Source organism: Saccopteryx bilineata, chromosome 6, assembly GCF_036850765.1.
Source record: "Saccopteryx bilineata isolate mSacBil1 chromosome 6, mSacBil1_pri_phased_curated, whole genome shotgun sequence".
Classification (NCBI taxonomy): domain Eukaryota; kingdom Metazoa; phylum Chordata; class Mammalia; order Chiroptera; family Emballonuridae; genus Saccopteryx; species Saccopteryx bilineata.
This window is the reverse complement of record NC_089495.1, coordinates 139,991,456-140,003,627: the sequence shown is the minus strand read 5'-3', so window position 1 is coordinate 140,003,627 and position 12,172 is coordinate 139,991,456. Positions and strand designations below refer to the sequence as shown.

At 38.1% G+C, this 12,172-nt stretch overlaps 1 protein-coding gene across 1 annotated transcript in view; it reads left to right on the top strand.

Annotated features, from left to right (window-relative positions):
• The window catches only part of ROCK2 (Rho associated coiled-coil containing protein kinase 2), a 117,569-nt gene that overhangs the window by 41,410 nt on the left and 63,987 nt on the right, over window positions 1-12,172 (top strand). Inside the window, exons 2-3 of the mRNA XM_066237491.1 lie at window positions 4,606-4,687; window positions 6,032-6,132. Coding sequence (XP_066093588.1) covers window positions 4,606-4,687; window positions 6,032-6,132 — 183 coding nt within the window. The remainder of the gene's footprint in view (window positions 1-4,605; window positions 4,688-6,031; window positions 6,133-12,172) is intronic.

Genomic DNA, 12,172 nt, shown 5'->3' with positions numbered 1-12,172 from the left:
AAGTCTGATTTGTTTACAATCAGTACTGGAAGAGCAAGCCTAATTTATCTGAAGTAGTTTTTCAGCTGAATACCAGTGTTAAATCAAGAACAAGGTTATACAAATGCTGTATTAATTTTTCTGACAGTTTATAGTGGGGTGTTGTCTAAGTTGCTGACTTTTTATTTTATTCTGTAGGGAGTAATAAAATATTATATATTCCTAGAGGAGGAAAACTTTGTTTTTAGAGGTAAAGATACAATTGTTGATTTATAAGCCAAAGTCTAGTAAACAAATGTAATTTGATCTTAATTTGGTTCATGTGTTTCTAAACAACATACTGCATTATGAATAGCACTTTGATTCATCTCTTCCCATTGACTTAATATTCTTACAGAAAAAAATTAGGAGCTACTGAAAGTATTAAAAATAATAGCAGTTGAAGCAGCAGTGGGCCCAACCTTGCTAGCCCTAGCTATGCAATTCTGGGAAATGAAGTTCTCCAAACTTAATTTTTTCAATTAAAAAATGATAACATCTCTTCTACATCCTGCTTGAGAAATCAAATGAATTAAATGATTACTTTAATTTTAACTTAATGAAAATTAAATGCCCTGTAAAGTGTTTGGCCCAGTTTCTGGTATCCGAGCTCTCCGTCAGCACAGCTGTTGTGTCATCGTCACAGCAGCGCCGTCCCTGTGAGTCCCGTTGCTGACTTGACACTTAGTTCTCTGGTCATTCTCCTTCTGGAGCATTAATCAGATCATATTCTTTTAAAATTAAAATACACTATTAAAATTTAACCGGTATGCCTTAAGAGACCCACCAGTGGGCCCACAAGAATTTTTAAAGCATGCAACCCTGGACTGTTGAGTCAGGGGCACTGACCTATTTTCTCTTAGACTGTCAAAAAATAACAGCCAACACAACAATAGCTGTCCATGTGAATGAATCAAAATATAGTATATATTTTGGTGTGCTGCAGAATTTTAGTAGTTATATGTGTGATGAATGAAGAAGGTTGAAAGTTGCTGAAATGCACTGTATTTAATGACTCCTTATTGTAGAGATTTCAATCTCTTCTTAGGACTAGAGCTGGGGTTGGGGTGAAGCCTGTAAGGTACTTACCATGGGCACAAAACTTAAGGGGAAGGTGCCAAAAACACCACAATTAAGATTAATATTTTATCAAAGTGCAAAAATCCATGAACAAAGTGTGAAAATCAAGATTTTAAATGAAAGCAGGAACCATGTTGGTGTATGAGACGCAAATGAGGAAATAAGGAACAATCCTGTCTTGCCCCTGCTGAGCCATATTGGAACCAGAGGCAGCAGGGAATTTCAAAATATCTCTCCTGTTACCTCTCTTTGCTTGACTATATACATAGTCTTATAAGAGATAACAACTTACCAGAAGGATTTTATAGGCTATTATATTTGTTCTCCAAATTAAGGCTCTAGAAATCAGGAGCCTGTTCTAGTACACAGACACCTTAGGAATGCTTAAGATCAGTGTGTGAACTGTATTCCATATTTAAGGAGGGTTCCTTTCCCCCACAATTCAGGGTTCAGGTTTTAAGCAAATTTTTGATGTAATTATTCTTTTAGATGTTAGTCCAAAATATGAATGCTACTCCATTAGATACCTGTTACTTGATTAATTTACACCTGTCATTGTTTTGAGGCAGTAGGGAGTTTTAACAGCTGATCTTACTATAGATATAGATAGCTAAAAGGTTTATATGCAACTGATTTGATAAATATAGCAGATAAATTAATGTGACTTCATTTTTTTCAGGTAAATTAGAAAGTGTATAAAAAATGAAATATGCTTAAGATTAGGAAGCTGTTCTCGCTGTCTATATATACTATATATATATATATATGATGGCTTAAAAATTTGTCTTTGTTAACGATGCATTTGTTGGGACCCACTATTTTTAATTTTGTATTTTTAGTTGTAATAATAAGAAATGTATTCCAGATTTATTTAAATAACATTTTCTGGTCACTTAGCTGTATACAGCCAGATACACAGAAATAATTTTCTATTTGTCTTAACTTTAAAACCTGGATGTGCAGTATTCTATTAGAGAAATAACTTTAAAGTACAAACATATAAAATCCAAATTCTGTCACTTATAAACTGTTGGCTTGGCAAGTGTTTTACTCTCTCTCTACGTCAATTTCTGTGCTTGATGATGTGGTCTGATGATGTGGGCACCTGACTTACACATTATTGTGGGGATTTAGATGTTGGCTGCACGTAGAATGGTTTGCACAGCACATGACACAAAGTAGTCAAGAAAGGTGTTTATTATTAATAGTAAATACTGTATTGACCTGTATAAACAGTTACAGTTTTTGGTAAACTACAAAGTATAAGATACTGCATAATTCATGCTTAAGTTGAAGGTTAGGTATTATTTAGGGTCTATGAATGTAAACTTTACAGCAACTTCTTAAAGGAGGTTTTCTTTTGTTTGTTTGTTTGTTTTGTGTTGTTTTCAAAGTAAAAATACAGCCTGACCAGTGGTAGCTAAGTGGATAGAGCATTGAGCTGGAATTCTGAGGTTACAGGTTTGAAACCCCGAGGTCGCTGGCTTGAGCGTGAGATTATCAACGTGATCCTAAGGTCACTGCTTGAACCCAAAGTTCGCTGGCTTTGAGCCTAAGGTTGCTGTCCTGAATTCCCTAGTCAAGACCCGAAGGAGAAGAGATCAGTGAACAACTCAAATGGAGCAACTACGAGTTGATGCTTCTCTACTCTCTTCCTCTCTTTCTCCCTATCACCCTATTTCTCAATAAATGAATAAATACATAACCAGCCTAGTATGATAAAATACTGGAGTCTTTGAAAAGCAGTTCATCTGTCCTGCAGAGGGGAGTTGTGGGTTTGGAGGGAAGGGGGTGTCTCAAAGTGAATTTAATAATCTCAGCTTGGCTGGAAGTTGGATATTTGTTATTTTTAATCTATTTTTTTTTCAGTTAAAAAGACTACAGATTGTTTTATGCGTCTATATTAATGATATCAGTGATGTATAAATCATTTTTTTTTTGTATTTTTCTGAAGTTGGAAACGGGGAGGCAGTCAGACTCCCGCATGCGCCCGACCGGGATCCACCCAGCACGCCCACCAGGGGGCGATGCTCTGCCCATCTGGGGTGTTGCTCCGTTGCAACGAGAGCCATTCCAGTGCCTGAAGCAGAGGCCATAGAGCCATCCTCAGCGCCGGGGCCAGCTTTGTTCCAATGGAGCCTTGGCTGCGGGAGGAGAAGAGAGAGACAGAGAGGAAGAAGAGGGGGAGGGGTGGAGAAGCAGATGGGTGCTTCTCCTGTGTTCCCAGGCCGGGAATCGAACCCGGGACTCCTGCACGCCAGGCCGATGCTCTATCACTGAGCCAACTGGCCAGGGCCTATAAATCATTTTAATTGCAATTGAAAATGTTTTTAGTTTACCCTTAGCACTTCTGCAGTTATTAAAGAATGTTTTCATAAAGTACTGATATTTTTTAAAGAATGAAAAAATTAAAATATGAAGTATAACTGAGTGGTAAAATATAGTATGTGCAGTTCTTCTAGAATTATTAACTTAAAAACTCAAGTTACCCTTCTAAGTTTTGCAAGTAATTTCCCCCTTCCCAGCTCCCCAAAGGTCTGTTTATGGCTGTTTTGTTTTCTGCAATCCTCCCCAGCTTCCTTCCCTCTTCCAAGTTTACCTTCATGTTATCCTGGTCATTGAGGATAGGGCAATGAATTAAGTGTATTGGACTTCTCAGATATAGTTAGTATCCTGCTAGTCATTTCCTAATAGCATGACCTTAGGCAAGTCTAAATCAATTAATCAAAGCTTTAGTTTATTTGTAAAATGAGTATATTTTAAAATTAGTATATCTTCCCTCTTCAGTTACTTAGTGATGAGATAATATATATGATAGTGTTTTGGAAATATCTTTTCCTAAACAAGCATATCCACTGAGTAATTTGAGACTTACTTTGTTTCTTAATATTTTTCACCCCCACCAAATTATATGTATGTACTTTTTTCTATTTTGATTATAAATTTAATGCATTCTTGTAGAAAGTCTGAAAAATACAGAAAACTTAAAAAAGCAAACAAATCTTAAATGTATCATCCTGTGTTCATGTTTTAAGGGGAAATTTAGTTTTGAGGCTGAGTTCCCTGCAGGTAGGGATAGTTAGTGTTTTATTTATTTTTGAGTTTTCTATTCTTTGTACTATGTAGAAAATTAACGATTGTTGAATAAATGGCAACTTTGTTAGTCTGGATGTATTTCTTGAAGTCAAGAGCTTAGTGAAATTTTATTGGACTTTTGAAGAGAGAAAAGACATCTAATCAACAAAAATATGGTGGATGCTTATTTTAAGGTGACTATTTCTGTTGGCTAAAAGAACAAAGGAAAACATGATAGGGTCCATTCTAATATTCTCTGATAGTGTTAGGAAATTAGTCAAAGGTGTTGGATATTGAGCCACTGGGCAATTTCAGAGCAAAGTTGATTGACATTTAGAAGAACAACATATGATAAACTGTAGAGATCTGTTTTTTTGAATGCTTAGACATTGTAACAACTTTCTTTTCCTCTTTTTATATTTTGTTAAATAGGATGGCTTAAATTCCTTGGTCCTTGATTTGGATTTTCCTGCTCTGAGGAAAAACAAGAATATAGATAATTTCTTAAATAGATGTAAGTATGTTAAACTTCATATTTGATCCCATAACTATCCTTTGTTGTGAGGTTTATGATTGATTGATATTATTAAAGTTCATAAACTTACTAACTTAACTAACCTTAAGTAATTTTTAGCTTGCTACTTGATTTATTTAAATATTAATATTCTTTATTTTCAAAACAAAACTGCAGAACCAATTGTATATAAATAAAGTAGGTAAGTTCAAGATTTTGTATAAATTATTAAGACTAGTGGTTTCAGGACAGATTATTTATGGAAGTTCCAAGAGAAGTTTTAAATTAATATTAACAACTCTAAGACTTACGTTTACATTATCCAGAAGACTTAATAAGCTTTATGTGTGTATAAATATAGACATTTCAGTCTAGTTAATGCAAGATAATGTAAAAACAATCATTGCCATATATGTGCTAACCCAGTATTTGCTGATACTGATGTTGCCGTGAAGGTGTAAATGAAGTTGAAGGTCTAAGAATAAGAAATTCTTAAAATAACCAATATATACTTTACATCAATACAGTAAGCTCTTTAATTTGGGATTATCAGAGACTGGGCTATTTTCCTAATTCAACAATCTTGTCTTTAGTTATCATATCTACAATAGGTGGTTACTAATGAAGGAGGCTACCAGAATTCATTACTAAGATTAGCTCTGCAAGTAATTTTATAGCAGCTTTCCTCATGATTTAGAGTGCACTCAGGGTTGCTCGGGTCATCACTGTTCAGCTGTTGTCTAACTTGCCAAGCAACAGAGTCAGAAACTGAATGGCGTAGCTGCTCCATTTTGGTAGTCAGTAGTGTTTGTTTATGTGTGCATTTTCATTATTTGACATAAATTAATATGATTCTTAGACTTTTTTAAAATTTTATTTATTTATTTTTTACAGAGACAGAGAGTGAGTCAGAGGAGAGGGAGAGACAGGGACAGACAGACAGGAACAGAGAGAGATGAGAAGCATCAATCATTAGTTTTTCATTGCGCGTTGCAACACCTAGTTGTTCATTGATTGCTTTCTCATATGTGCCTTGACCGCGGGCCTTCAGCAGACCGAGTAACCCCTTGGTGAGCTTTTGCTCAAACCAGTTGAGCCCGCGCTCAAGCAGGCGACCTCGGGGTCTCGAACCTGGGTCCTCTGCATACCAGTCTGATGCTCTATCCACTGCGCCACCGCCTGGTCAGACTGATTCTTAGACTTTTAAATAGCAGCATTTAAAAACTGACCAATTTAGCTGAAAACTAAGCCCAGTTTCTTGAAATAAAAATTTGTTTAAAATGTGGTTATTTAAAAATATTGTTTATAAATAGGATTATTACAAATGTGATTTTTTTATTGTAGATGAGAAAATTGTGAAAAAAATCAGAGGTCTACAGATGAAGGCAGAAGACTACGATGTTGTAAAAGTTATTGGAAGAGGCGCTTTTGGCGAAGTCCAGTTGGTAAGAAAATATTTGTATGGTTCTTTTAATTATTATTATTATTTTTTTGATGACATAGTTTTGTGAAACATTATCAGTACCCCTGAAGTAGATCTAATTCCCATGCCCAGCCATGTCAGAGTTAGCTTTCTGAGGCTGGTCAAGTCATTCCATCTGAGAGAGCCTCAGTGTGTTCACCTATAAAGGAGGCGATTGTACTGGGAACACCAGGCCTCTTACTAGCTCTGAACCAGTGAGATTTATAAGACCAGCTTGACGTCACACATGATCTGCCTAGTTAATATTCCCCCAGGACTACTGTGTTGTATTTAGCATCAACCTTAATAACATTTCTGCTTAATTAACTGAGATTTATTTATATAATCTAGGAAACCCAACAAAGACACTTTAATAACTGACAGTAAATATGAAATTTGTCTTTATAGGTACCTACTTAGAAATATTATAAATGCTGGCAATAAATATTTCTTTTGTAGTGTTAAATGGGGAACTGTAATGATATTCCTGTTGCCATCACCTGAATATGAAGCTCCTCTGTTTGTGTCCTTACAGTTGAGTTACAGAGTCAGATTCTGTGTTTCACTTAACGGTGTTTTACTGCTCCTGACTGGGCACCGAGAAAAGCAGTGATTAACTGTGTGCCAGCTCAGGTTTCTCTAGGAGCAGCGCATGGCAGACTGACTCTTGTCTTTTTCTTCCCTTTCTTTGTTAGGTTTGTTGAACTTGTAGATCAGGATGTTGTAATAGGTTTAATATATATCTACAGTAGATTTGAAAAATTCTTACATACATGAAGATGTTTTGGAGAAGTGTCAGTGAATAAGCATATGGGTAGGCAGCTTTATACCTAGTTTAATAGCTGTAGTCTAATGAGGCTGATGAAGGCATGAATAGTACCTTGGACAGAGATCCCTAGGGACAGGTTCTAGGGTGCTCTCCTCTCATTAAACATTTTATTAATAAATTTTGTAGAGGTGGCAGTGGAATGTTAAATAATTTTGCAAATAAGTTAAAACTTGAGTATAAGGATAGTGTTAGATGATGAGCCCAAATGCAGAAGTATCCATTGAGAAGACTATATAGGTCAGACAGAAGTGAGATTTAACCAGAGTGATGACCTGTACTTGGATGTGAAGAACCCATGGACTAGATTGCTTAACAGTGATATGGATTAAAGAATAGTTTTCCTTGTGTAAACAAGGCAAGAGTTATTGGTGATTTGGTAAAGAATAATACATAAAGTTTGGACTGTCTTACTATATACACTGCTCACAAAAAGTAGAGGATATTTTATTGCTTCATATTCATTTTGAAATATCCTCTACTTTTTGTGAGCCATATACTTTTATTGCTTTGATGTGTAACTTTCCAACTTTTCTGTTTCTAAATTTACCTGTAATATATGTGTGTGTTATATATCTATATATATTGTCAGATCATATTATATACATGGTTTTGTAACTTGTGTTTTTTCTGTAACAGTGAATAGTAGCACAGATTTTTATAGCAGTTACAACATGCCAGGAAGGCTTCTAAGCAACTTAGTAATGAGTCTTCACAGTAGTCTCTCTAGAGAGATATTATCACTATTATGCCCATTTTGTGGATGAGGAGATTCAGGTAGATAGAATAAGTAACCTGCCAAAGTTCATATAGTTACTAAGTGACTGAACCGAGGTTTGAAACTCGGCAGAGGTCTAGCATCCATTCCCTTTACTGTGTAGGCATGACCATTTTCTGTGCCAATAAAGACAGACTTTGTGTATAATTTTATTGGCTGTTGGTGTTTCACTTTCTTCTTACTCAGGCTCTTACCAGTATTCGGTTCTTCTTCTTCTTCTTTTTTTACAGGGACAAAGAGAGAGGGATAGATAGGGATAGACAGGAACGAAGAGAGATGAGAAGCATCAATCATAAGTTTCTTGTTGCGACACCTTAGTTGTTCATTGATTGCTTTCTCATATGTGCCTTGACCGTGGGCCTTCAGCAGACCGAGTAACCCGTTGCTCGAGCCAGTGACCTGGGTCCAAGCTGGTGAGCTTTTTGCTCAAGCCAGATGAGCCCACGCTCAAGCTGTCAACCTCGGGGTCTAGAACCTTTCTTCTGCATCCCAGTCTGATGCTGTATCCACTGCGCCACCGCCTGGTCAAGCTCTTTTTTCTTGAAATACCACTTTTTCCTATGTCCCTGGCTCTTTCTTCTTTTTCCTTAGTGATTCATTCTTCACCTGACTTCTAACTATTTATTGTACAGTAAATCTTCACTTAACTTCACTCAAAGAATATTAGAAGCTGCAACTTTAAGCAACATTTTATACTATAATAAAACCAATTTTACTATAGGCTAATTCAGGGGTCTCAAACTCGCGGCCCGCAGACTAATCCACGAAGTTCAAAATATTTTGGATAAAATTAAGTAAGCCTAGGGGCCTACTTGTATTTTCATTTCTCTAGCATCCTAGCTAGATATTAGCTTAGTTAACAGCAGTTGTGATGCGAACTACAGTTTCTGGTCGTTTTGTGACACTGAGTAAACTGCATGTACGATTGTGCTTGTTGTACTGATTTTTTTTTGTTTTCAACTGCAGTGAGAAAAGTGTTGCGTAACAGTTGCCTTTTGTAGACCTAGTGCGGCCCGTCGAACGGCTGTGATCTTGCTCTGCGGCCCACATGCTGAGTTGAGTTTGAGACCCCTGGGCTAATTGATATAAAAATTGAGTTAAGTTCCATATTTGTGGTCACAAAAGCATTACCAAACTTCTAAATAAAGACCCAAAACACTTTCAATATTAAACATTGAAATAAATGTGAATACATTTAAGAAAAATTAATGAAAGTAAGTAATATGATTTATTTTTCAATCCACTTACTACATTTCTGAGTTCAACTCAGAGCCTAACCTGGCATCTCGGGGCACAGGGTGGGAACCAACCCAGACAGGACCCCATTTCCCTGTAGGGCGTGCTCCCACACTCCCACCCTCCCACTTAGTAATGAGTCTTCACAGTAGTCTCTCTAATGCACTCAGCATGCTAATGCACCTAATGCGCACACCTTGGGGATTGGGAGGAAGCCGGGGTGCCAAGAGAAAACGTACAGAGACATGGGGAGAACGTGCAGATGCCACATAGACAGTAGTAGCCCCGGCCAGGAATCAATTTTCTTTTTCTCAGTAACATTGTGACAAAGCAGTGTTAAACTAAACAACATTATTCGAGGCCTGCTGTAGTTCCCAAAGGCTAGACCAGGGGTCAGGAACCTTTTTGACTGAGAGAGCCATGAACGCCACATATTTTAAAATGTAATTCCATGAGAGCCATGCAACGACCGTGTACATTACGCATTATTCAGTAAAAATATGGTGTTGTCCTGGAGGACAGTTGTGATTGGCTCCAGCCACCTGCAACCATGAACATGAGTGGTAGGAAATGAATGGATTGTAATACATGAGAATGTTTTATATTTTTAACGTTATTATTATTTTTTTATTAAAGATTTGTCTGCGAGTCGGATGCAGCCATCAAAAGAGCCACATCTGGCTCAGGAGCCATGGGTTCCTGACCCCTGGGCTAGACTCTTGTTTCTTTGATCTGCATTCTCTCCAGGTGAACTCATGCATTCCGGTGACTTTAAATACAATTGTATAATGTCAAGGCTCAACTTTATAACTACTGCTCAGAACTTTCTACTTTTCTCTTCCACTCATATCTATAGCAGCTTATTTGACATCTCCATTAAGATGTGTCATAGCTACCTGAACCATGTGAAATTAGGAGGCTAGATTCTCTCCTAACCTTGCTCTTCCTCCAGCAGTCTGTCCCTCCTCCTATTTTCCCTTCTTGATAAATGGTTCTAGTGTCAACCTAGTTGCTCAAATAAAAAATTAGGAATCATTTAAAAATATTTTTTTTTTCTTATACTTAATTATTTTAGTAAGTTCTGCTTCAGATATTTTTTCAGTCTCTCTTCTTTCTGGTATTCATTGCCACCACCTTGATCCAAGATTTCTTTTCATTCCTGGTCAGGTGTGAGCGTGTACGTGGGGTTCAGCTTTGTTTTCCACTTCTGCCAACAGTGTATCACCATGGTACTCTTGATTGTAGGTTAGGAGTGCTGATGGAGAAAATATCAAGATAGCACTTAGGAAATTATCTGCAGATTTACGCTATCCAAGCTCTGCGGGACCCACGTGACTAGTTGGCAGACTTTCCCTGTAGTCCATTCATAGCCTTGTATTTTTGGTCACCACTCCATCCCCATCTCCTGTATAGTAGAATCAACTGTGGGGTTTTTTTAAAAAACATGCTTGTCTTGTTTCATTCTGTTTTCTCTATTTCCTGTCCTCTCTCTATTGAGACATATAAAGAATGGGAAGTAGAGGCCCGCTCTGCCCACTGTAGACTGCTGCCCAATAGGTCCGCCTGAAATGTATTCTTTGTCCCTCTCCTCTGTGTTTCCGGGCCTTCCGCCCACTCAGTGAAGCCAGCGTCTTCATCCTGGCCTTCCCCGTTTCTCCCTTTATTCTCCGCCATGCTACTCGTCCTGAGCAGGCTGCGGCCCTTTGTTTACCTGTTCGTTTCTCCAGTCATGTTGCTGCACTCTCTCAGTGCTCATTTTAAACAATGAGAACTTTTCTGATTCCATTTACTGTCCGTTCTACCCTTATCTGAGTGTGACCTCTCCTCAGCCGCCGGTCGGACACCGCGGTGTGGACAGCATAGGCCCGCTTCCGAGGCGGGTTTTAGTCGCTCGGTGTGTGTGTGTGTGTGTCCAGCCGGCTAGTATCTGTGACGTAGAATGTTTCCACTGGAGTAAAGTGACAGGAGTCCTTTCTGACCCCTGGGGCAGGTGCTCCCTGAGGGCCTTGTTTTCTTTTTTTCTCTCTCTCACTCACTTGCTTTTAATTTAAATGGTTTTAAACTAAGCTTTTAAAGTGGAATCAACTAGTAGGCAAGAATGTATGGGAAATTATTTTCTAATATTTGTCATGTAAACTTAAACTTTTTATTACTTTTTTGGACTAAAACAGGCTCTTTGCTGTTGACAAGGTTATTTCTGAGTTGCAAAGATTATGTCACTGCCTCCACGTGTTTGTAATTCCTCTGTTCCCTCATTCAGACTTGGCTGCCGCAGCCAGACCAGACAGAAAATGTGAGGGCGCTATTTTCTTGTATCTTTAGTGGAAATTTTAGCTATACAACTAACGGCTCCAGGTCTGTCAGATAATGCATTGGACCTTCCTATAAAAATTATCTATTATTTTGATATTAAAAATAAATTTGAGCCCTGGCTGGTTGGCTCAGTGGTAGAGTATTGGCCTGGCGTTTATAAGTCCCAGGTTCAATTCCTAGTCAGGGCACATAGAAGCGCCCATCTGCTTCTCCACCCCTCTCCTTCCTTCCTTCTCTCTCTCTCCCCTCTCTCTTTTGCTCCCCCTCTCCCCCTTCCTCTCCCTCAGCCATGACTGATGGGTTTGAGCAATTTGGCCCCGGGCACTGAGGATGGCCCCATGGCCTCGCCTCAGGCATTGAAATGGCTCAGTTGCTGAGCAACAGAGTAGCAGCCCGAGATGGGCAGAGCATCGCTCTGTAGGGGGCTTGCCAGGTGGATCCTGGTCAGGGCGTATGCAGGAGTATGTCTCTTTGCCTCCCTGCCTTCTCATCTCTCACTTAATACTACTACTACTATTAATAATAATAATAAAATAAATACATTTAAAAGCCTCAAATGGGACAATTTGTTTAGAATGATTTTGAAAAGTTTTTGTCCAAAAATGTTTCAGGAGATCTAGGTCCATTTTAGGATTTTCCAAGCATATCTCTAGCTACTAAGAATGTTTAATCTACTTAAAAAAATTTTTATTTTTATTTTTTAAATATTTTTTATTTATTTATTCATTTTAGAGAGGGGAGAGGGAGAAGGGGAGAGAGAGAGAGAGAGAGAGAGAGAGAGAAGGAGAGAAGGGAGAGAAAGGAGGAGAAGGAAGCTTCAACTCCCGTATGTGCCTTGACCGGGCAAGCCCAGGGTTTTGAACCGGGGAC